The 24460-nt window shown below is 35.7% G+C and overlaps 3 protein-coding genes and 1 long non-coding RNA gene across 15 annotated transcripts; 2 read left to right on the plus strand and 2 right to left on the minus strand.

Moving 5' to 3' along the window:
- Positions 1-6857: 6857 nt before the first annotated feature.
- On the plus strand, positions 6858-7734 carry LOC120249829 (protein EPIDERMAL PATTERNING FACTOR 2-like). The gene is made up of 3 exons (XM_039258499.1): positions 6858-7202; positions 7301-7338; positions 7404-7734. Exons 1-3 carry the CDS (start codon positions 6869-6871, stop codon positions 7593-7595), a joined length of 564 nt encoding a protein of 187 aa, XP_039114433.1. The 5' UTR covers positions 6858-6868; the 3' UTR covers positions 7596-7734.
- On the minus strand, positions 7181-11107 carry LOC120249831. 2 transcript variants are annotated; one of them, XR_005532890.1, is made up of 5 exons: positions 10858-11107; positions 8072-8189; positions 7741-7858; positions 7386-7549; positions 7181-7311 (listed from the first exon to the last, which is right to left on the minus strand). It is a non-coding gene; the product is annotated as an uncharacterized LOC120249831 (long non-coding RNA). The 2 variants fall into 2 exon arrangements; XR_005532891.1 differs by having other exon boundaries at positions 7741-7971.
- Positions 11108-11512: 405 nt separating this feature from the next.
- On the minus strand, positions 11513-14696 carry LOC120249832 (ATP synthase delta chain, chloroplastic-like). 6 transcript variants are annotated; one of them, XM_039258503.1, is made up of 2 exons: positions 13905-14696; positions 11513-11530 (listed from the first exon to the last, which is right to left on the minus strand). In XM_039258503.1, the coding sequence occupies exon 1, from the start codon at positions 14649-14651 to the stop codon at positions 13911-13913; it is 741 nt and encodes a 246-aa protein (XP_039114437.1). In that variant the 5' UTR covers positions 14652-14696; the 3' UTR covers positions 11513-11530; positions 13905-13910. The 6 variants fall into 6 exon arrangements, with proteins under 6 accessions (XP_039114437.1, XP_039114438.1, XP_039114439.1 ...); XM_039258504.1 differs by lacking the exon at positions 11513-11530 and adding an exon at positions 11532-11548; XM_039258505.1 differs by lacking the exon at positions 11513-11530 and adding an exon at positions 13010-13027.
- A 2020-nt stretch (positions 14697-16716) lies between these two features.
- LOC120250688 lies at positions 16717-22103 on the plus strand. Of its 6 annotated transcripts, XR_005533057.1 has the most exons (4): positions 16717-16803; positions 16906-17007; positions 18118-18253; positions 18387-18991. XR_005533057.1 is itself a non-coding variant. In XM_039259521.1 (2 exons), the coding sequence occupies exons 1-2, from the start codon at positions 18137-18139 to the stop codon at positions 18573-18575; spliced, it is 306 nt and encodes a 101-aa protein (XP_039115455.1). In that variant the 5' UTR covers positions 17584-18136; the 3' UTR covers positions 18576-19429. The 6 variants fall into 6 exon arrangements, 1 of the variants encoding a protein (XP_039115455.1); XR_005533059.1 differs by lacking the exons at positions 18118-18253; positions 18387-18991 and adding an exon at positions 21957-22103; XR_005533061.1 differs by lacking the exons at positions 18118-18253; positions 18387-18991 and adding an exon at positions 21965-22103.
- Positions 22104-24460: the final 2357 nt, after the last annotated feature.

Raw genomic sequence — 24460 nt, forward strand, 5'->3', positions numbered from 1 at the left:
TATTTTCAAAATGATCATTTTAAGTTCAATTTGAATCAAAGCGGTCATTGATTTTCAATTTATGTTCACGGTGAGTCATTCGAGTGTCTCTCGCCCCTCTTTCCTTACGTGGCGGTAGGAGAAGTTGACTCGGCGCTCTAGCCACACACCAGGGGCTGATGTGGCCATCTAAAGTCATTTTAAAAATATGCCAAATCGTTGGGAGGATTCCAAGTTGGGCAGGGTCTTAGTCTTCTTCCAAGTAAGTGGCAACAATGGCAAAAGTCATCCAGCGGTTGCCATGGGAGAAGAAGATCTCGGTGCTTCCATTTGTACAAGAGGCCAAATCACACATGGAGGAAGGCGTTCGCATGTCTCACGGTTGTTATGAAGTGTGGGAAATCATTGTTGGAAGACCCTAATTCCATCAGCGTTCTTACTTTAGCATGTCTGCTGCATATGAATGTCGAGGGCATTAAGGGAGATATTGTAGTTTGAGTGAGAAAGTGGGAGGGGATGTAACATGGAGGTATTAGGGGTAAAGTGTATGATTTCGGGCACTTTGTTTGTTTGTTTAGTTTTTCCATTTGCTATCGAATATGTTGATTGTAATCTAAGTTATCAGAATTGAATTCAATGTACATTGTAATCTAAGTTATGATACTGAATGGAATGTACATTCTCCTTATTATAAACCAGGATCTAGAAATATTTTGATTATCATGAAACACTAAAACTTTAGTTTACTTTATTTTCAAACTGATTGTTTTAGAGTTTTACTGCACACACAGTAGAGAATTTCAAGTTTGCATTTAAATACTCAGTTTAAAAGTTACACACTGATGTGTTATCATATAAAAAAATGGCTACATACAAAATAACCCCACTTACAAAATAAATTAGGGTTGTTCAAAATTAATTCTCCACACACAGAAGAATTGCAAGTTTGTTGCTACAAGGATTCGAGATAATTCTTCATGGCATCCAAGCTTTCCTTTTCTTTGTAGCATCGGTTGTATCCATGAGTCCATGTCATATGTGAAGTATTAGGCTTGCCTCCTCTAGTATGCATTTTTACATCTTGGTAGCCCTCACTGCTGCAGTAAAAGCCCTCAGTGGATTGTCCACGGTTGGGTCGCATTTATCACCTACAATGTCTCACTCAAAAAAAAATAAAACTCACTGAATTGCATTGCATTGAAATTGTAAATATCAAAATTAATATTCCCTCACCCTGTGACATGGGTTCTTGAGAGGATGGGGCACGGTTTGTAGTTGGTGATGTTGATCACCTCAATCAAACTAGCAACTTTGTAAAACACAAGTCACCTCCATTAAACATTTTTTTAATTATGTTTATCATTTAAAAAAGAACTGAATAGAAAACTAAAAATAAAATAAGTTAAGTAACATACCATAGTGAAATGCTCATCCGAGGTTTGTGAATCAATATTGTCCATTGGATCGGTGTCCCCTTGTTCGGGTTTGTCCACGCATTTTTGTGACACACCAGCTTCACTACTCACCTGGAATTTACAAAGTGTCATAACTTTTCCAATAGCACACTACAAATGCATGAAAATAAAATTCAATCAAGTAGACAATAACATTTACATGTGGCTTTCCATGGAATCTTTTATTATGCCCTCTAGCTCCACAAACACTGCATTTGATTGTGCCCCCTTGCTTGCTAACTCTCCCATTTGTGTACCCTCTTCTTTCTTCACCTAATTCTCTCCTCCTCAATACAGTCTTCCTGCCTTTTTTTCTGTTAACTGGTTGAGGAGGAATCATAGGTCCTTGAGTACATTTTGGCCAAGAATCCCTGTCAAGAGTTGGGTTTAAAGTGTGTCTGTAGGTGTCCATGTATGTGGTGACCTTATAACAACTATGAATATAGTTTTCAGGTCTTTCACTGTTGTAATATATAACTGAAATTCCATGGCTACAAGGGATGCCAGTTAGTTGCCATCTTCTACATGAGCATGTGCCAGCATCTTTATCAACAATATATTGCCCATCAGGTCCTAGAACCTGATACTGGGTACCCCCTGACCATGTTGTTGTGTAAAGAAAACTGAATTCTTTTAACTTTTCCAATTTCTTAATTATCCTAGGGCAGTGTGTGGATGTAATTTTTTTCATTGCATCTCTTCTTTTCTGTATTCTTATCATGAGTTGGGTTCTTATCATTTCATTCATCGTCACAATTCCCTTAATCCTAGCCTCCAAAATATGCCCATTGAAGCATTCACACATATTATTGAGCAGTATATCACACTTGAATCTTGTTTGAAAATGAGACCTGCTCCAGTGTTTGGGGGGGATGTTTTTCATGTATTGAAAGGCACCTTCAGATAATTCTTTCAAGTTGTCCATGGCTCTCTCAAATGAAGCTAGATTTGTTGATGTGGCACATCTCCAAACTTGGTCTTTAAGGGTTTTACCCCTATAGGTTTTCCTAAAATTAGAGTGGATGTGCCTAACACAGAACCTGTGTTCACTATGAGGAAAAAGTTCTTCTATTGCGGGGGATTAGTCCACGATTTTTAGTCAACACCCACGAGACACAACAAGAATCCCATCAAAATGAAAACAGTTAAAGTATTAGACAGTGTAATTAACAAGCTAAAGAGACAGTGTAAATAAACATAAGTACAGGACAAATTTAACAAATCTGACTGAATTATTAAATTGAATGATCACTAAACTTTACTATATGAAATAGATGAAACAAAATAATCTAATCATGATGAATTAAGATCACAGTCCTATAGATAATCTAATCATGATGAATTAAGATCACAGTCCTATAGATAATGTAATCATATTGGATTAAGAAAATATATAGCTAATATAATGACATGATAAATTAAGATCACAGTCCTATAGGTAAACTAATCATATTGAAAATCAATAAAATAGAACTGACCTTCTGCCTATCACTCATAAAGGCCCAGTGATAGCTGTTTGTCATTTGCAGGTCCTCTGCCAGTAACTCCAAGAACCATTTCCAGGTTTCCTTGGTTTCTCTACTCACAGTGGCCCATGCAATTGGGTACATGGAGTCATTTGCATCCACTCCTCTCATCGTCGTGACTGCCCTCCATAAAGTCCCTTTAAAAAGCATCCATCCACATCGATGACATTCCTACAACTCTGCGAGAAAACCTTCTTTGAGGGGTGCCAAGCAAACATACATTGCTTGAAATACCCTCGCATCACATTTGAATTTGATTTGTTGAACACGGGTGGCTTCTCAATAGCTCCAACTCAGTAGTTATATAATCCACGCCATCGACTCTCATCATCTCCATCTATAAGCCTAGTGCATATCACAAAAATAGAACAAGAAATGGATCAATTAATAATGTAGACCAAAAAGAATATGTGTTTATAAACTTTACTTATAACCATAAATCTTACCTTAGGGCAATGCATTTGGCCCTATATCTTTGTTAACCTACTAATTTGAACTTCCGATTTGTTTTTCTGCTTGGATGATACCTGCTATCTTCCAAGATGGGTCTGCTCTGAATTGTTCCAAGTATGCCTTTGCAATCCAATCAGCACTGACATGTCTGATGTTGTGGTCCCTTGTGCATTCGTGGTTTAAATAGCCTGATTTTATTTGCACCGTGGCCTTGTCTTTCAACATTGGCGATGCCCATAAATAGAACGGGCAACCTCTCTTGCGAGAATGCCACGCATACATCCTTATCATTTTGGCCTGAAGTTCATTACAAATCTATGCTTAATTCCCATAATTTTTTTGATCTGCTTCCTTAAAGCGCTTGAAGCTCTCGAACTTCATCCCAATTTTTAAAAGTGGGGATCCTTCATGTCACATTCCTCATTGAATTCAGAATAGTTTGGTTTTCTGGATTGTAATTCATCTTCATCAGTAGATGAGCATGAATGTAATTCTTCAGAACCTGCATAATCAGACTCCATTCTATCATCATTACTCTCAAAGTTTGTTGGTTTTCCACTCACAGGAACAATTTCTGTCTGCGCTTCTCCATCTTGGCCATCTAACTCATCAGTAAAACTCCACTCAGAGTCATGTATTTCACTGCCCTCTTCATCATGCCTATGCTTTTTGTCCTTTCCCTTGTTCAGCAACCTGGCCTCTAAGTCACTGTCTCCATCTACATGCTCATCAAAAACACCAGCATTGGCACCACCACTAATTTTAACACACAAGCACCTCCCTAGTTGAGTTCACACTCTGGGCCATCAAAAGAGCATCCATGTCATTTTTTATCTCCCTCATTGCTTTGAACTCAGTGAAGGAATCCAGCCACCATATACTGCAGAGATCAACATTTAAATTGAACTCCTTAGCCATACTAAGCAACTCAATCCTGGACATCTGATCAGCGCTACAGAAATCCACATAACCTGCCAGTCCTTCTATCCCATCAATGGTGTAATGCATTCTTATACTAAACAATTCAGCATCTGGCACTGAAATGGAAGTACAAGACTTGGTGAATATAGATTAATGGCAACACAAGCTAAGTAGAGTACAAATTAGATGATTAAAAAAAAAAATATGGCAACAGAACATGAATTTAAAGTATATATTCAATATCACAGTAGAACAAAAAGATGGATAATAAAAATAAAGTAACTCAGATAACAAACTCGAGTCAAAGAATAAAAAAACAATAATCAATGACATCTACCATTGCTCCAAAAACCACATTAAATCTAAAACATGGATAACTAGATTGCACTGACAACTTGAAACCATCTATAAACATCATAAAGAATACAACATAACCCAAATTTCGTTTAACACATGAATTGGGAAAAAAAACCAAAAATGGCACTATACACAATCAAATTTTTAAATGAGGTACCATATAGGCAACATAACAGGACAAGTGAATCCAGGGTTATACTAATTTCAAATAAAGGAGAATCATTTAACTGGATTGCAACAAAAGACCCAACATCACTTAAACTCCATGGCATTCATACAAACTTTGAGCAAAAATAATTTTTACAAGATTGGAGCTTCATAATATAATAAGTTCATCATCATCTGGAATTTTTTGGCACAAATTTCTTCTAAATCCTCAAACCTGACAAAGCTAAACCCATTATGTATAAGACTTTAGGTGCTTTATTACTTTATGTACACTTTTAGTCATTGAAGTTCAACTTATCAAATGAATTCATCCACTATGTATTTTTCTAAGTTGGGGACCACATTAAAGGGGACAATTCCTCACTATGCACATGTTGTACAAGTTATTGCGGGATTTAAACACAAAAATTATCACCAAGCAGTACATAGTGGTATAAAAACAAGACCAGAACAAGCCAACACTCCTTAGATATAAAAACAAAACAATTGTATTATAGAGCCCCCAAGTCCGAAATCATCATTACAGTGTAAACTATAACAAAATCCACAACCTTAGTGTTAGGGTTTACAGAAAAATAATTCTTACTGTACTCTGGTGCGTCGTCCCCTGATGCGCGCTTCTCCCAGTTCACCGACATCACCACTAAAAGCAAACTCGTCCGGTTGAGCGCGTCAGAGGTTGCAAAACTCGGTCGTCTCTTTCCTCAACTGTGAGAGAGGAAGTCCGGGCAATCTTCGGGATGAGTGGGCGGTGGGCGGACAAGGCGATGGTCACCAACAACTACGGCAATGTCTCGTGCTCCTCGGGAGATGGTGATGTTCGGTCTCGATGTGGCGTCATGGCGGCGTGGAGCGTCACCGTGGAACAATCGAAGGATGTTCACTCTGAGTCAACTTCTCCTACCGCCACGTAAGGGAAAGAGGGGCGAGAGACACTCGAATGACTCACCGGTGAACATAAATTGAAAATCAATGACCGTTTTGATTCAAATTGAACTTAAATGATCATTTTGAAAATAAAGTAAAGTTCAGTGATTATTCAAGAAATTAATCAGGATACATACAACATTTTTTTATTTAATTTAATCAATTCTCATCTACTTTTGTCATTTTTTTTTAATTCTGCTTGAGGTTTCTAGTTTTAAGTATTTACAAGGTAAAATCATGGAGTAAAATATGATCATGAAAAGATCATCTGTCAAAATGTAAAATAAATTTAAGTTATATGAAAAAAAAAACGTAATGTGATTGAGATGTCTCGAGTTTGAGCCTCTCAACTCGCATTGCATTTGGTCCCCTGTGAAAGTTCTGTGTAAAAAAAATCTCCCGTCCTCCCTTTTAGAATTGCATGACAAAGAGGTTTATCCCATGGAGATCATTCAAGCTACTGTAACTGGTGCACCTTCATACATGCCTGTCTTTTAAATTGGTGCTTGTGGTCTTTGTCAAAAAATAAATAAATAAATAAATAAAAATGTTTTCAATTCCATAACATGAGTACTGGGAAATTTTAAAACAACCTTGTTAAAATATAACTAGTAAAAAAAACGAAAGCAAGCAAAGTAAAAACTTTAGAGTAAAAACTGGAAATTATAATTTTTGAAGGTTTTGGGAAAGGTTTTCCAAACACACCCAAGCTTGTTACTAATCTCCCTCTCTCTTTAAATGGACTTTGAAGCTTTTTGGTTAACTCAAGTTTATCAACAGGCATTAACCTGTGCTACATAATTAAAGTTAAGTAATATATAAACTTCCCCATTAACTACCATCAGAGATAGACCCTTTCCAAACAAGAAGGAAGAAAAAACACTGTAGAAAGTTGAAGGTCAAAGTGCAACCAAACTCTCAAAGAAGAATTAAATCCAATAATCAATAAATTAAAAAGGAACAGCAGCTTCATTTAAAGCCAAGAAGTTTTATCCCAATTATTCATGCACGTGAATTCCCTCATTCACTTCTTTCACTCTTTTGGTACCTTATCAAATGATAGCATTAACTCCATCCCCATAAATGCCCCTTCTTCTTCTTCTTCAAAATTCTAAATTAATGAAACAAAAAATACTCTACAAAATGATAAAAATATTTATTGTTCAAGACGGCACAACAATTCATGTGAATATATCAAACGTGAAGGATCATGTGACATCCATCAAAGTTCCCTCTTATTCATCATTTAAAGCTGTTTCTCAAAGTAGTGTATATATAAAGGCATTGAGAGAGATGAGAGACACAAAGGAAAATAAGATGACGAAGAATAACTGCATCAGTTTAAAAAGCATGTTTCTCACAGTCTTTTTCTTGTTGTTCTTAGTCATTAATGTGGAAAGTCTACGACTGAATCCTGGTAAATTCTGTATTTATAGTTAGCATTATACATACCTTATCTCATAGCCAATTTGGTTTATGAACTAATCTCTGTTAATCTTTTGCCATCCCTTGAAGCTTCAATGGTCCTGAAAGACAAGAACCATAAATCAGAGGTACTATGCTGTTCTTTCATGCGGAAACTTGGGTTTCGATGGCTTACCATCTTGTTTATATGCAGAGTGACAGAGATCAGGACGCTGTGAAGGAGATACATACGACGGGGTCGAGCTTGCCAGATTGTTCTCATGCCTGTGGACCATGTTCTCCATGCAAGAGAGTGATGGTAAGCTTCAAGTGTTCAGTAGCAGAGTCATGTGCCATAATCTACAGGTGCATGTGTAGGGGAAGGTACTATCAGGTACCTTCGTAAGTGTTCTCTTAATTTGAGTTTCAACCACAACAAACATGATTAATTGTAATTGTTGGTTTGTATTTCTCATTCATGTCGATGCCTTAAAATGAAACCAAAAGTTTCGTATTGGAGGAATCAGAAGTGGTTGAACTTAATTTTGTACCTTATTTCGAGTAAATGGAAGGAGTGGAAAGATATTTTCCAAGCACCAGGCTCTCCAATGAGTGAAGATCTTGTGCCTGCTTCTTTCTGTTTAGAGTTTCCAACATCATAACACATATCTGCATAAGGAAAATACTCTTGGTTATTGATTTCTCAGAAATGATTTCCCTTCCCCACGAGTCTGAGATTATCGAAGAAGCAAGCTTCCCCAAAGCCTTCTTTGGAAGGATGCCTACTATGATATTAAATTCATATACACAGGTCAGAATGAAATCTAAGCAATTGTACGCTGAAACCACCCATAAATTACACAGATTAAAGATGAAACATACTTGCATATTCACCATCACCAGATGAGCAGTTTGCTTCGCTTCACTAATAAGTCTAACATGTGCAACTCCTGAACTGGTTTTGCTCATAATGCCTTCTAGAAAGTGGTGCACGACTTATCTGAACAGAAGAAAATAAAATTGCAAAAGTTTCCATTGCTTCCTCAGGAGAAGCATCCCTAGCTTGACTATACAGTAAAAAAAGATTTAAAAAAAAAAAGATAATGTGTGAAATATGAACTTATAGATTTGCACCTCATTCTCTCAAACTAGAAATCAAAGTTTAACATTGGACAAGATTTAACTCAGACCTGTAATATGCTGAAACAGTCTAGATTCATGAGTGGTTTACTTTACAGGCATGACTTTGCTTTTTACAAAATAATTGTAATAACGACCACAATGGCAACAATCACAAAATGTTTTAAGAAAATGAAATTAAAAATAATGATTAATTTAGATAATTTACTAAAGCATATGTAATGTTTACATCTGAGGAAAATGGGATTTCAAATTTTCAAATATTTGGAAATAAACCCAATATTCTTAGTGTACTTGCCTGCTATTAGAATCATGCTTAACCAATAAAAAAAATGTAAAAACAAAACCATTTGCATGGCCTTCTTAATTCAAAATGGTTTCTTCCTTTCAGTGTTCACTTTCCTAATATGCATGACTAATGGCTATTCTCTTTTAAGTCAACTCAAAATGATAATTTCTCACACAACTGAAACTACTTTCCAAAATTGTATTTACAGACCCAACAAATGCAGACATGTTATTTTGAGATATCTTCAAAAAGAAGAACTGTTTCTCAAGTCATAATATAGTTTGCATTTGAAGTGAAACAATTGAAGAAAGGGTCCTGGCCTCAAACACCTGATTTTTTTTATTTTCCTTCCTTGCATAATCACCTTAAAGTTGTGTAAGGATTCCAGGGTATGGAGAGAGAGGGAAAAAACAGTAGAGAGGTGAGTTGGTTCCTTGTGTTCAGCTAAATGATAAAAAAAAAAACAAGTGCTGATAAAATTTGATCTTGTTATGCTTCTACTGTTTTCCAGATATTTTCTCCTCCACGGCTATATCTTGCCTAAGATTCGCCTCCCAACCTAATAACTTTGGCATGGTTGTAGAAGTTCATTTGCACAATTTGCTCCCACCATGGACAGAGCCAATTGCAGCCAAGGCCTAAGTGATACCTTATTTAGTCATGCAGGGATTTCTCCGGATAAAATAAAGATGATTTGGCATTTCACACACAGCTTTGTCTCAACTGAAATTTTTATTCCTAATTATATTAGGGCCATTGCCGTGACACATTTCTCTCAGCATTGTTCTAGGTGAGGGCAGCAGAGCCCAGCTTAGTTAAATAATGATTAATCAAAAAGGATAGTAAAGATCTCAGAAATTATTCTTACATATTATCCACTCTCATAAATGTAAGCATAACATAGCAGTCGCCTATAATTTCCTATTTAAAAATAAATAGCAATTTGACTACTAAAAGCTTTGCCAAAATTAATTCTATCGGAGTAATATTCCAAAAGAGTATGCCAAATACCGGTATGCCGGAAATTGAATCGCTCAACAAAATTCAAGTTGTCTGTAATTCTTTAATTGCTGTCACCTCAATGATATTGATTCTTAATTAGGCCAATCTCTCCCTTGAATCTCTCGCAATCTCACTATAGTAACTGTGTTAGTTCATTGGCCTTACAATAAATACTTCATATAATGCACAAGTGTAGAATTAAAGACTTCTTAGCAAGAATTCATTCATCTGCAGAAGCGCCTCAAGTTAACTTTCCCTGCACTATAACAAATTTACCACACAAAGTCATCCTTGCTTTGCTAATAACGCCATCAAGAGGAGGCGGTGGAGGAGGAAAGAGGATTCTCCAGTGCTCCAATATGGTATGTGGTAGATCTAGCCCTTGAAATTCGTTGTAACTTTAAGTTGTTCTTCTACCCACTTCCTTCTTTTCTTAGATAATTGAAATTAATCTGAAGTGATGGTTGTATACCTTGTTTTCCATTTTACCTTTTCTTCCCCCTTTTTTATTAGAAGAGTTGGATTGTTTTTCACCCCCTCGATTTTCGAGCGAAAATACAAGTTTGTTTCTAAAGCATATATGAACTTCCGTATTTCATTTTTCTAGATGTAAAGATGTAAACAAACAAAGAGCTCATAGATAGCTCTCGATGTCCGCCCTTAAGATTGTTTGAGATAAGGTGAGGTTGCTAGAAGCATCAAACTAATTCAAAGCCTAGGTACATTGGTGATTTAATGTTTCTCGATATCTCTGATTGACATCTTAACAAAAACCTATCATCATCAACCGATTCTAGCAATTTTATTTAAACAATCACTTCTCCTGATGCACAAATCCACTTCCTTTGTTGAGATATATTTGGGGTTTTAGTATATTAGAAGAATCTATGTTTGGTTTTGGAAATAATCTCTATGCTTGACAATGTTATTAGGAAAGATATTACATTTAGAAGCAATCCATCACAAGTCTAATATTCTGCAAGGGCAAAGGTCTACTATAATATTTTGGTTTATTAATATATTGTTGTTCTCTACTCCTCTCCCCATGATTATGCTCACTTTATTCTTATTATTCTTCAAAAGAACTACTTTTTCCTACATTTCCCCAAAAGCATAACAATCTCTGTTTTCCCCCAAATTCAATCAAGAATCCATATAAATTCTCGACAAGCATTCAGAGAAACAAAATCAAATTAAGATAAACTCCAAGGATCTAGTAATGTAGATCACAACATACCAGGATTCAGATGAATGCAATGTGGGCGTTCTTCATTTCCTTCTGGATTGCATTTTCATCAGTATAATGTATAATGAGGGCATCCTTTGATGGTGAACAGCAGCAGAGGGTGAGGTTGGCCTTGATGATGAACCACACCAGATTGAGAATCCCAAGCGGCTCCAGATGGGTGGAAGTCACAGGCTCATACCATCAGACCGACTTTGACAGCACCGGCGGCGGCTTCATCCTCCGGGACATCGACGGCACACCACTCCCTAGCGGAAGCGTTCCCAACGAACGGCTTCAGCTCGTTTCACGCAGAAGCCCTAGCTCTGCTGCAAACGATGAGGGTTATGATCGAGCTCGGGGAGGATGACGTGGTGTTCTGCCATGGATCGCCGAGGCTACAGCGGACCATGATAGAGGGGGCTGAGCTGCCGAGTGTGAGGGTGTGCCAGATGTTGATGGAGTGCGCTGAAGTTTGGGGGAGGAGGAGGGGTCCTTGGATGGTGTGCTGGTCGAAAGACAGGCTTGCAGCGGCGCACTGGCTGGCCAACTGCGGGCGCCGGTGCCAGCAACGTTGCCGATGGACGGGGCCATGGCCGGAGGAGCTTGAAGGTCTCTTCTAAGAAGCGCGCTCCATTGCTCTGAAAGCTCCAGCTCCAGCTCCAGCTCCAGCTCCAGCGAGCACCTTCGTTTATTATAATTTCTGAATTTTATGAAAATTTCATTGTGTTTTGCTTAAACTAATTTTAGAAAATTAACTAAATAATATATATACATTATTATTATTATTATTATTATTGTTTTGTCAAAATGAGCGACTAGACCACTAAAAAAAATAAAAGTGTGCATAAATCTCGGCGGAGTAAGTGAAGACAGGACCCATGCATACAAGAGTACTAGGACCACTCATATACAACCATTACTCATACTCCCAGAAATATATTTTCACCTATAATTCGATCTCACCACTTGTGAAAGGTTCTAATGAAGATCTGATTATCAATAGATTACTTTCGTTGATATATATATATTTGATAAATACTAGTGAATTATAGTCGTGCACATAAACTAAAAATTGAATATCCAATCTGTGCAACCCTATCTAGACGCTCATAATCAGAAACTTGTCACCACTAGTATTTATAACACAATTTGTTTGAGCGGGGAGACCAACGTTTTTATATGACAATTGTGAAATTTTGATAGTTAAGTCTATATGCAATGAGTTTTGTAAGGCATTCGTCCAAGTCTAAATAAAGCCTGGATGGTGACTTGTCCATAATATTAAAAAAATTAATTAATAAAATTTAGATAATTTTTTGTATGCGTTGAATTAAGTCATTATCCACATTATTCACCACGCGGAGACTCTTGCTAATATATTCTTGATGATAAAAATAAAATATATTCATAAACACAGCTGCACACAATAATTATGTATACAATATTGCAATTAAAGAGAAAAGAAACTGGAATCATTCCATACATTTTTCTATGTTTGATTAATTGAAAAAAAACTTTGAAGGTTCCTGACTGAAAATCAAGCAATATGAGAAACAAACTTACAGTCCTTGAATATATGTCTCTGCCGAGTGATAAGAGTGAAAAAAGTGAACATGTTTGACTTAAATGATACAAAATGCAGGCAAACAATGAACAATAATATACATGAGGAGGATCACTTTAACATAAAGAATTTCAATCAATTCTACCCTCTAGAAAGATAAAAACATCATCACAAGAGGAACAAGTGGAAATCAAGAACTAAGAAATTCTCATCAATTTGAACTACATAAAGGACACAGTTGATTTGTAGGGATATGAGAAATGTGGGCAAGTAAACATGAAAAAAAAAAAATTGGAAAACAGTAATCTTCTTTCAATCCAATAAGAAATAGATGGTAAAAAAGAAACAATCACAAGAGTAGCCTCAAATTTCATTGAATTCAATGTTGCACAACAAAAGCATCAATCCATTTCACCAAAATATACATTTCATTAATCAAATCACACAAAGCACACAACTGTTTGTGTGAAGAATGGGGGAAACAACATAGTCAGTCTCTAATGATAAGGAACAACAGTTTCAAAGTAAAAAGTACAAGAAAGAAAGATCAAACAATGCCCATTCATCCAACAATATTATTCAAGCAGAGGATCACATAAGAACACCCACCATTCACTGCTACAAGACATCAACAACACCAAGCTTAGCATATACAAACACAGGCATCATCTAACTAAAAATTGATTTCACAAGAGAGCAGAGAAAACGTCAGATACCGAGAGCTAAGAAGTTCCTATTGCTCCAAATTTGAGGAAAAGAATTTTTTTGAAGATTGGCTACAAGGAAACACTATGATCATTAAAATCCCAAATACCAATCTAGAGAACACTGAGAAATAAGGACTTTGCAGAAACAAATGCCACAAATGCACAAGATATACATTTCAATACTAATAGTAGCAGAGAGAAAACAATAGAATTCAAAAGCTGAGAAATTCTCAGCACCTCAAATTACATTAAGCACATAACAGAAGTTCATAGCTACAAAAAAGATAACAACCAGAGGAAAAAAGCCACCTTTTTTTCAAGCGAGGGAGATGGAGGATAAGTTGAGCTGCAAAGTGATTTCATTCAGTTGCTTCTTAACACTCAGGTTGATCATCTTCTAGGCGCTATTCTCAATTAACATGAGTTAAATAATTCAGTAGCAGCTACAAGACATCTACAACACAATGCTAAGCATGCACATAAATTCATCACCTGATTAGAAATTCCATTGATTTCACATGAAGCTCGAATTATTCAGAATTGCACAAAAACAACATGATAGATTCGAATTATTCAGAATTTCACATGAAGCTCGATCGGGAAAGCACATTACTTTTCAATACTTGGAAAAAAAAAAATGGATATAAATACATTTCAATAACATCAGAGAGAGGAAACAATGGAATTCAATAGCTAAGAAATTCCCAGCATTTTGAATTACATAAAGCATATAATAGAAGTTTAAAGCTATAAAAAAAACAATCAGAGGATGAGAAAAAGGCGACCTTTTTTCAAGCGAAGGAGATAGAAGAGAAGTCGAGCTGCGAGGCGATCTCATCCAAATGCTTCTTAACACTCAGGTCGATAAGCTTCGACCTGGAATTCCCAAACCTGATGGTGAACCCGGCAACGAGAGAAGGATCAATGACGGTCTTCAGCCGGATGTTCTTGGCCTTGGTGAGCTTCTGCACGACCTGCGCGATCTGAGCAAGATGCTGCGAGTCGAGCTGCACAACCGACGACACCACGGCGACCTCGGTGCCGGTGATCCTATTGTAGCAGTTCTCGAACTCTCTGACGATGTCCTGGATGATGTCGATGCGGTTCATGTCGATGAGAATGGAGATGAAGTTGGCGGTGTGGCGCTGGAGGCAGGAGGAATCGGCGATCTCGCAAGCGACCTTCTCCTTTTCCTCGTTGGCAATGATGGGGTTAACGAAGAAGGAAAGGACCTCGGGGTCGGAGAAGATGCGACCGAGCTTCTCGACATCAGCCATGGTGGTGTCGAGAGTGTTGTTCCTGCAGGCGACGTCGGAGAGCGCGTTGGCGTAGCTCGCTGCCGCGGTGTCGGCTATGACGGCTCCGCCGCGGCGGCTGCGGCGGCTGCGGCGGAGAGCGAGCTTCAGGGGAGGAGGGCGGAAGGTGGAGGAGAGTTTGAGGGAGGAGGAGGGGGTGGAGATGGACGGTGGAGATCGGAGATGGGCTGAGGGACGGACGGTGGAGATTGAAGAGAGGTGGAGAGAGGAGGCCATTGTGGGAGTGAGAGGTGGTGGGATTGGGCGGGGGAGATGGGGTGGGATTTAGATATTGGGGAGGAACGGACGGTTGAGATTTGGTGTTGATGAAGGGAGGAGGATGGATTGCGCTTTTAGTTTTATCTTGTGGATGAGTGAGCAGGAGAGTGACAGGTGGCTTCATCTAGGCCGTTTATTCTGTGTGTTGATTATATATATATATATATATATATATGTATATTAAAATAATTTGAGTATTTTAGATTTAAATGCATTGTTTAAGTAATGTTTGTTCCACCAACACAAACCGCCTTTCGAGTCAATTAAGACTGGATTAGTATAGAGTGTCTCATTTCTGGGAGGACCATTGTAGATGGATTTTTCAGCTTTATTAAAACCCCGATGGTAGCCATGAGCTTCGTAGATCACTGGAGCTTTCGATATATTGAATCAAGTTGACAAACAGGTTGGAGCTTCTCAATAGATTGATGGAGATGTTTCTTTTATTACAGTTGGTTATTGATGACTTAGCAACCATGTAATAAGCCACGTCACCAAAGTTAGTTACAATGCTTTTATATATACAGCTAAAGCAATTCAATGAATGAATGAGTTCCATTTTCTCTCAAACTGTGAGCTCTTCTTCTTCACTTCTCTTCCATTCATCCATGGATTAATTGATGTTCTCTTGAAGATCAAGTAGGACTCGAGATCGAATCCCATATCCACATAAAGCACGTGAGTCAGCATTGAGCTCTGTTTCCTACACATGCACGTCCCTAACTTACCCTTAAATTGGAGGATGCTTCTCATCTATGTGTAAAAAATGTAATGTTCACTCCCCAAAATGTCATACTCTTGTGTTTTACGGAAATTATTCATTGTTATCTTAAAAACATTCATGTTATGAAAATTTTTAATTCAACCACTCATTAGGTTAGTAATAGTAGTAGTAGTCTCATACAGTAGATTGGTAAAGATATAGGGTTAAAATCCTTCACCGGAATACTTGTTGTATTGTTATACTAGTCCTGTTAAACAATACATTATTATAACAACACTATTTTATGCTATTTTATGTAACGTTCCAATTCAAATATTGTTTACGATACTGTATTAAATATATTTTGACAATTCTCTGTGGTAGATAGTGTATCTCTTTTAAGATTACATAACAATGAGAATTTATTAGTTCAATTGATTTTTGCAAATCTCTGAGTATGCAAGTAGTACAATTTTTATCATCTCATGTAATATCTAATTGAGTTAATAAATTCATAAGTGATCGATAAGTAATTATAACTGATGCACTATCATACATATCTTTCTGTTAACAATCTTTTAATAATACCACATTTATAAAAAGAAAAAAATATTAATTCATATGTGGATGCTAATGTAGTTTTATGAAGTGGAATTGCCATGCTTGGTCTAAAGTTGAATTTAAAAAAAAATTATAATTTTTTTTTGTTGGAAAAGATAATAATAATAATAATAATATATGAGGATCAATCTCTACGATGCACGCTCACGTATTAAAAATCATGAACGTTAGCTGGACCGCTGGATTTCGATCCAACTACTTTGGATACTATTCAATAAACAATAGTTACATCGTGCTTTATGAACGAAGACAGAGAAAAAAAGTGGAATGTACAATAAAAACAAAAATTAAAACTAACGAACTCATTAATCTAAGATTACTCACCGTAACCAAAAGGTTAGATTATCAGAGTCTACTGTGACGTCTATGGACGTCCACATATAACCTTTTCTCATAATATATATATATATATATAACTTCCAAACCTGGTTGAACCTAACCATAAAAAACCATGTCTTCCTTTTCCGTGATGCCCATCTGAAGAGCTGTTCGTCTCCAAAAGCCTCTTCTAGCTCCGGGATCGCTGCGATGAGCTCCTCCTCTTCAAGCGAGCACCTCCATCACTGCGCCATCACTGAGCTCCAGGTCTCATCGCTGGAGCTGATGACGCGCTGGTTCTTCCCCCCTTGGCTCTCCCATGCGCTACCGTGTGCTCCTCTCTCTCGATTCATCATCCATGTGCGTGCTTTTTGAGGAGCTTTTGGTTCCTTGGACAAGGATATCATTCCAACCGTTCTGAAGATCTTGGTGGTCTTGGGATGTTCAGGAAGAGAATATGGGAAGGAGGTGGGGTTGAGATCTCTTTTGGTAATTTTTGTATTCAGTTGATCCTTTTGTTTATCTTGGAGAAGAGACTGATTCCGCTCCTTTTTGTTTTCTGTTTTCCAGGCTCTCAACGAGAAGGAGCTTCTCGCTAGACATCGAGCTGACTGATGAAATTCCACTGGAAAATTTTGTTTCTTCCAGATGAGACAAAGGTCTCTGAAATTGGTGAGTTTATCTTGCGGCTTATGCTTTTTATTTTTGCTTATTTATCTTATTTTTCTCTATCCATTCGAATGGAAGGAGTCAAGATTCCATCTTTTGATTTCCGAGAAGCATCTATGATGCTCACTTGATAAAAATCTCATCTTGCTGAAGCTTCTCTTGACTGTGCACTGAAGTTTTGCATCTATTGCTGGTTGTTTGCTTTTGTTTCCACACGTATGCTGGAGTTTTTTTGTTTCTCTTATTTTGGAATCTATGTTGCAGAATTAAATTTGCTTCTCTTCTCATAATTTCTTTTTTTGTGACTGAATGCGTAGTTGAAAGATATATAGACGGCTGGTCATTAGAATTAGAAATATAGAAATATAGAAATATACATTGTATGTTGCCATGGATTAATTTTTCTGGTTATTGTAAAATTTGTATCATGTATGCAAAATGAAAATCCATCCCCCTCATCCAACTCACATCAGGTTATGGATACTTTTTAATATTGATTAAATTTAATTGTCTCCGTGGTTACAATTGTGGTCACAGTTACTTTGAAACTAATCTCTTTTTGGATCAGAGCAAAAATCCTCCTCATTGGCTTGTCAAATGGAAAGTAGCAATTCCAAGATAGACTACCAGGCAGGGCAGATTTGTCTTTTTATGTAATGCAAGATTGTCCAAGCTACACCCTATGCGGAACGTGGTAAACCATTTGAGTAACATGCATTTTGATGGAAATGACACTTCTTTTCCATCTGTGGTGGACGAGCACAACAATATACATCAAATTTGCTCACCACCTATTTGATCATAAATTGGGATCCACAACAAGTATGCGTGTATTTCTTGTGACCTCGCACCAAGTTTGTCTACTGATGTCATTTGTTCAAAGAGCTTGGTTTGAATAACCAGACAAAAATTTATGGAAGATGCTTTTGTTAGCTTGTAATTACTATCCTTAATTGTGTATTCATTTCTCAAGGCCCTCCTTCCATATCTTGTATTTTCTAGGGATAGTCATTTAATCCAATGGTTTACAATAGCCCGTAAGATAAAAGTTCCCCCTTTTCATCTATATAGGGATAGTCTTCCCACTCTTCTTGTTATCTCTTGCTGCTTCAGGTGTCTATCTCATAGCTTCATGAGGACTAAATCAAAGCAAAAGAAACCCAGTATCATGGAGAGGCTTGGGCTGGTTGACCAGCAAGGAAAGCTGGTCACCAACCCCCCCAAAGATGTTTTTGATGATTTTTTCCAGGTGATTATTTACAGTATAGTTGAATCTAGGTCTTTCAGCCAGATGAAATTAATGGGGTTTGCGTGATTAATACCATAAAAGAAAAGATCAATTATCAATTTCTAACAATAGGTTGCATGTTTTGGTTTTGAAGCACTGGATAGCCACATGGGGATCTGAAGGACAAGTGATGGAGAGCCCACAAACAGCAGAAATGGTTGAGGGTATTGAAGCTATGAACCGTGCCATTAGGAATGCTTTATATGGAGCTATTAGCTGTTCAAGGTTGCCTGTATTTCGTGAGATCTGTAGTGAGGTCCCTTGTGAGGAATATTTCCAGTGATCTAATTGGCAGTTTCTATGATCATATATGGAAATTCCTCTCTCAGTGAGATAATAGTTGTCATGTTTTTTTGTTATCATGAACATGCTTTTTTTTGTCTCTTGATTTGAAGGTGTCCTGGGATAGTTCCATGATTGATTTTATAGAATTGAACCCCTTGCCATATAGTTTGAATGCATATTTATTCCATGAACTGTTGGCAGTAGCACCAACAATTAGATTTTGTAGTTTATATATCTCCAAGAAGTGGTTGATGTTCTGTGAAAAATAGAGAATTTTTTTTTCTCATTCACAAATATCTCCTTTAAGAAGCATGAGTAGGAGTTGACAGAGGAATGTGGTGTTTTTGTGCTGATTGACTTGTCAGTGGAGTGCACCTCCCATGCTCACAGAGAGGACTAAAGCTCGACCATTTACAAGTCTTGATCCAAATTTTTTCATACTACATATATCCAAGTTTAATGCCCTTGAAACCTTTTTTCTAAGGATGATCTCCTATCTAAATTTGCGTCTGCATTTTTATTGTTTTGCCTGCATGCCTGCAAATGAGCTTTATAAATTGTGAATACTTGTCTGTGAACCATTTATGAAGCTTAAAGAGGATTATATCGAGTACATTAAATGCATGATCTGGCTGTTATCGCTAACCATAATGCATTGTTATGTGCATGCCAGTAAGAAAGGAAGCATGCTGCAAGCTGAGTAAAAAAGGAAAAAGAGTTAGCATTAGGGCTATTTAATTTGCCTTCCACATTGAAGGAGCTATCTTTTGCACAAATATAAGACTAATACCAATTAGAATATTGATGTTGCAAAGGGTTATCCAGAACTTTGTAAATTCAAACCCATAGCTGATGATTGAATTATCATATATTTTCTGCTTTTCTTTTCACATGTTTCCATTTCTTGGCATTTCTAATAATGTCTTGATGCTCTTTGTAACCTTATAGAGGCCTCTCTGGATACTGAGCAGCCACATGATCGAACCATCTGATACTCAATGCAACCTTTGCCTTTTTGTGCAGTTAATACTCTAAGAACCATGGTGTATGATTGGATGATTTGTGCATGCTTCAAATTGTTGCTGCTTATTTTTCTTCAATCTTGATATATATCCCTTTAGTCCATTTAAGAAAAAGGTCAATAGCAGACATGTGATGAATTATTGCAGTTAGAAGCTTTATTTGGATAAGTTAAAAATCACGATGCCTTCCGTGATCTGTGGATTATGGAGGCACATGAGTACCAGAAAAAGAAGGCATGTGATTGGTTTGTCGATGTATGAATAGATTAACATAAAATACGTGATCTGCAGATAGCTAGATTAGTTTAAGGCCATGCATTGCAAACGTGAACAATACGTAAATCACACAACTCTTCTTGAAGTTTAACGAGTGACATTGTCGTTGATGACGTAACCATAATGAGGGATCAAGATACCAATTGTCGTATATGCATCAAAATCATAACTCATGCAAATTTAAATTAGCTAACAGCGGATTGGCTTGTCAAGCTCCAATTTTGTTTCATGTGGACCTCAAAATGAAATGTCTGGCATTTATTTATGAACTGCTAAATTTGTATAGTCTAATTAAGAGCTGCTAGTGCTGTCTTCTTTGTTTAGAGTTCTTTTAGAAAGATTTGAGACTTTTTTTTATGCGTTCTGTATAAGAAGAGTTGCCAAAATATTCCTGAACAAGGAGAGTTCTGCACTTGATATTCCCAACAGATATATGATCAATGATCATCTGATAGGTGTCACTCCTTACAAAATGCTAGTTCATCCTTCATTTTAATGTCTCAAACTGAGAGAGGCTGTCTCTGTGCAGGCTTCCATGTTTTTTTCCCTTTTTTTTTTTGGTTGATCACTGTGCCTTTTATGTGTGATTTGAGAGTTCTGCACTGGATGTTCTCAATAATAATTATAATTGATAATGTGGCAGGTCTCATTCCTTCCAATGTAATGCTATTTCATCCTTCTGGTTAATATCTCAAATTCATGGAAGCTTTCTCTGTGCATGCTTCCATCTTGGTTTTTATTATGTAGTGACTTTTGTGTGTGATTTGAAAGTTCTGCAATGGGTTTTATTGTCAAATATTTTATTGTTGGTCATCTGGCAGGTCTCATTCCTCACAATATTCTACTTCACCCTTAAGTTTATTATCTCCTAGTTAGAGAAGCTTTCTCTGTGCATGCTTCATTTTTCTTCTTTATTTGTAATACCGCACCCTTTTTGTGTAATTTCCTTCCTAACAATGTAGTACTCTTTTTGTGAAGGCTAGTTGCTGATTCATCTGAACATTTCTTATATAAAGTAAGTCATGTGATAGTTGTTTATATTTATAAATCACTCCTTGGCACTAAATAATGATGGTGGGATAGGTTAGTTAACCCAGAGGCATTTGAGGAATGTGTGTTTGGTGTATAGTTTCTGTGTGAATAAATGGACTTTCAAGAAGGTTGGGTTGGTTAAAAAAAGGTTTTCTCTTCTTTGCTCAATTTTTTGACAAGTAATAAGTAATTGATCCCTAGTTGTGAAAGTTCTTTTCATTGTCTTTCCAAGATGTGGGAAGCATTTTGTGGTTGAAAAAGCATTTTGGACTTGGAGTTTGAGAAATTGTTGGTGGGTGTGCATGATTTCTCGTTGAGAGATAACGATGTATCTTAATCGCATTGTTGATAATGGAATCATGTTTTCTGGCTTGGCAGTGGATGTAGCCCTACAATGAGCGAACCATGTAAATCATTGTGTTGATTTGTTGCTTTGTGGCTTGAGTTGTTTCCTTGGAGCATCATCATCCATCTTGTAATATGTATTGTTGTTAGTGTTGCTTAAATATATATCTTGCTAGTCTTAGCAATTGTAGTGGAGTGATCCAGGTATTTCTGTATCATACTTCTTCTCGATTCTGGTGTTGCTTCCTTGTGTTCTTGATGGCTTTTCTCAGAATTCATTATAAGCGTGAGATTGAAGTTCTCTAGGCTTTTTAATGCATATATGCTTTTAGTTATCAAGAAACCTTCATGGAAGCATTTTGGAACCCGGTTTATTTGATTCAAACAACCGAAAACTTCGGATGTTTCATATAACTTTAATGAGCCTAGAAGAGAATCATAGATACTCCTTGTTAAACCTCTGATTAGTATTGGAACTCAATACGATCATGTTTTCATTACAGTACTTAAACAATGTTATGATTTGACTCAGTATGATACTACATATGATTTAATGTCCTGTGGCATTTAGTTTTGATGAAATATGAAGATGGAAAAGTTATTGCAGCTAATTTATCAGACTTATCATTCTCTGATTCTCATGTTTGCTCTGTGAATTGGTCAAACAATGTTTTTTGTTGTCTTAAATTCTCACTGTCTCTCAGATTGGCAGGTATTTTCATGGTTCATCATGGGTTGAACTTGAAAAAGAGAAATGTTGATGCTCTTTAGTGATAAATTGTTCTGAAAGATATGACAATTGATAAGTCTTTAAGTTTCCAGATCTGCAGAAATAGAAATGAATTATGTTTTCAGGTTTTAGATTCAGTTGTGGTTTATGATAAATAATCTGTTATTCAGATTCAGACCACAAGTTTAAAACTCAAAATATTAAGCTTCCATTTCTGCAGAAATAGATGTGATTTGTTCTTCATTTTCAGTTTCAATTGCAATGGGAATGAAAGGAATGAACTGTGATATTAGAGAAAATTAATATTAGAGAGAATCACTAAAACCAAAGGGGGAGTATTTTCTTGGTATAATTGCCATACATGTCCCTCTAATTGTGTACTTTCTATCTTTTTAGTTCTTGCAATATTTTTAGGTATAATTAAGTTCTCATATTTGGTCAAGTTGGGTCGTTTTAGTCCGTGGCAATATTTTTAGGTACAAGTCCTTGCAATATTTTTTGACGGAACACTTGGCCATCTACGTTGTTGACTAGAATGATTAAACTCGATTAAATATGAGGATTTAATTATACTTAAAAATATTGTAAGAAGTAAAAAGGCAAAAAAATATACAATTGCAGGGACTTGTACATCTTACTTGAATAATTTTATCTGTGACTTGAGTTATGAACAAATATAAAAGAAGGAATTTTAATTGGTTTACAATGTGAAGTTTCACCAGCAATGAATATATTCTTAAACTCAAAAATTAAGTTTTTATGTGTACATCGCTGTGATTGTGTTTAATTGCATTGTTTATGTTCACATTCATAGAATTATAAATCAGGTTTGCTTCAATGTTTATTTTGGCCGAGGGTTAAAAGAAAATGTCCGCCTAATAATATATATATATATATATATATATATTTATTGCTTGATAATTTCTTATCTTTATGGCTTTTCCAAATGAGTATTTTTTTTCCATGATTATTATTATTCCCAAGAAATTAGCTTTGGAAACAGACCATGGAATCAAATAAATAAACAAATAATTAATTTGTCTTTGAAAAAATAATATAACTGAGATTTCATATTAAAATATATATGATAATTTTTTCCATTAAAAAAAAATCATAGGAAAATATTAAAAAAACCACCAGTGAAAAAAGAAAATATAAAAAAAATAGAGCCTACGGTTATTCACATGAAGGGTCTCTTGTTCAAGTCCTCTAAATACCAATTGTTGAAAGTTTGTGTATTGATTTGTTTTTAGGGTTACAGTCATGGTAATTAGTGTATTTTTATACTTATTTATTTTTAATTAATAATATTTATATTTATAATATTTATATATATATATATATATATATATATATATGAGAAAACATCACATTGAGATTAGAAAAAGAAAGAGAAAAAAAGAATAGTGTACAAGTGGGTGAGAGAATGCTGGGTCTTTTATAATTTATTTGGCCATGTACTATTGTGATTAATGATCTTACAATCTAGAATTCATCAAATGTTATCCATTGTTCATCTTGTTTTTTATAATTCACAAAATTACTATTCATTAATTACAGTGTGTCTGTTCGATTTGAAATGGACAATGAGTTATGAACATTCATATTTTTTATAATTCATAAAAATTATTATTTATTAGTTACAGTGTATCCGTTCAATTTGAAAGGGATGCAAACGTTCTGTACTTTCCACTTTCATTTGTGATGGAACACTGCAAAACATTGTGTTAAAACCAACTGAACTTGGATAATCTCTCTCTCTCATTATATATATATATACGGATTAAAGACCTACGCTAACGCTACGGGTTGAATATATAAAAAAAAAAATTTTATTTTTAAGATATTAATTTATTTACTTTAGTATGATATTTATCATTATTAAATTTATAAGATAAATTTATCATTAAAAAATAGTTATATATATAATAATATTATATTATAATTATTTAATATTTGATATTATGATAGTTTTATATATATGTTTTGCGGGGGAATTTTTAATAAGAACTTGGCATATAACACTTTAATTATACATTTAATATGATTTGACTAAAACATTGAATAACATAACATTTTCATGAAATTTAAATTTATTTTTATATGCTTATATGATAAATTAATATGTGTATAACAATAGTAGCATATCTAATGATAATACCATATACAATGAGGAAGAAATACAAAACACACATTTTATTACATATTTAGTCTTGTATTGAAATATTAACACACAACATTTATACTAAACTAAAATTTATTTTAATAACTAAGGAAACTAATTTTTTATTCGCATCCAAAAAAGAAATCATGTATTGAAACAATCTTTTTTTTTTCTGTCAATTCATAAATAAATCTTGATTACTTTCATATTGTTCCGCTTCATTCAATCTCATCCTGGCCTCCAGCTCTTCCAACTTGTTAATAATCATCACAAGGCTTTCTGATAATAATTTGTTAGCATCCTTTTGATTTTCT

This window comes from Dioscorea cayenensis, chromosome 19 (assembly GCF_009730915.1).
Source record: "Dioscorea cayenensis subsp. rotundata cultivar TDr96_F1 chromosome 19, TDr96_F1_v2_PseudoChromosome.rev07_lg8_w22 25.fasta, whole genome shotgun sequence".
Classification (NCBI taxonomy): domain Eukaryota; kingdom Viridiplantae; phylum Streptophyta; class Magnoliopsida; order Dioscoreales; family Dioscoreaceae; genus Dioscorea; species Dioscorea cayenensis.

Excerpts from the sequence above, each read along its gene's own strand:
- LOC120250688 (XM_039259521.1), top strand. The coding sequence starts at position 18,137 with ATGAGGACTAAATCAAAGCAAAAGAAACCCAGTATCATGGAGAGGCTT. Across the intron at positions 18,254-18,386 it reads TTTTTGATGATTTTTTCCAG|CACTGGATAGCCACATGGGG; the intron begins GTGATTATTTAC and ends TTGGTTTTGAAG.
- LOC120249832 (XM_039258503.1), bottom strand. The coding sequence starts at position 14,651 with ATGGCCTCCTCTCTCCACCTCTCTTCAATCTCCACCGTCCGTCCCTCA.
- LOC120249829 (XM_039258499.1), top strand. The coding sequence starts at position 6,869 with ATGCCCCTTCTTCTTCTTCTTCAAAATTCTAAATTAATGAAACAAAAA. Across the intron at positions 7,203-7,300 it reads AAGTCTACGACTGAATCCTG|CTTCAATGGTCCTGAAAGAC; the intron begins GTAAATTCTGTA and ends CATCCCTTGAAG. Across the intron at positions 7,339-7,403 it reads ACAAGAACCATAAATCAGAG|AGTGACAGAGATCAGGACGC; the intron begins GTACTATGCTGT and ends GTTTATATGCAG.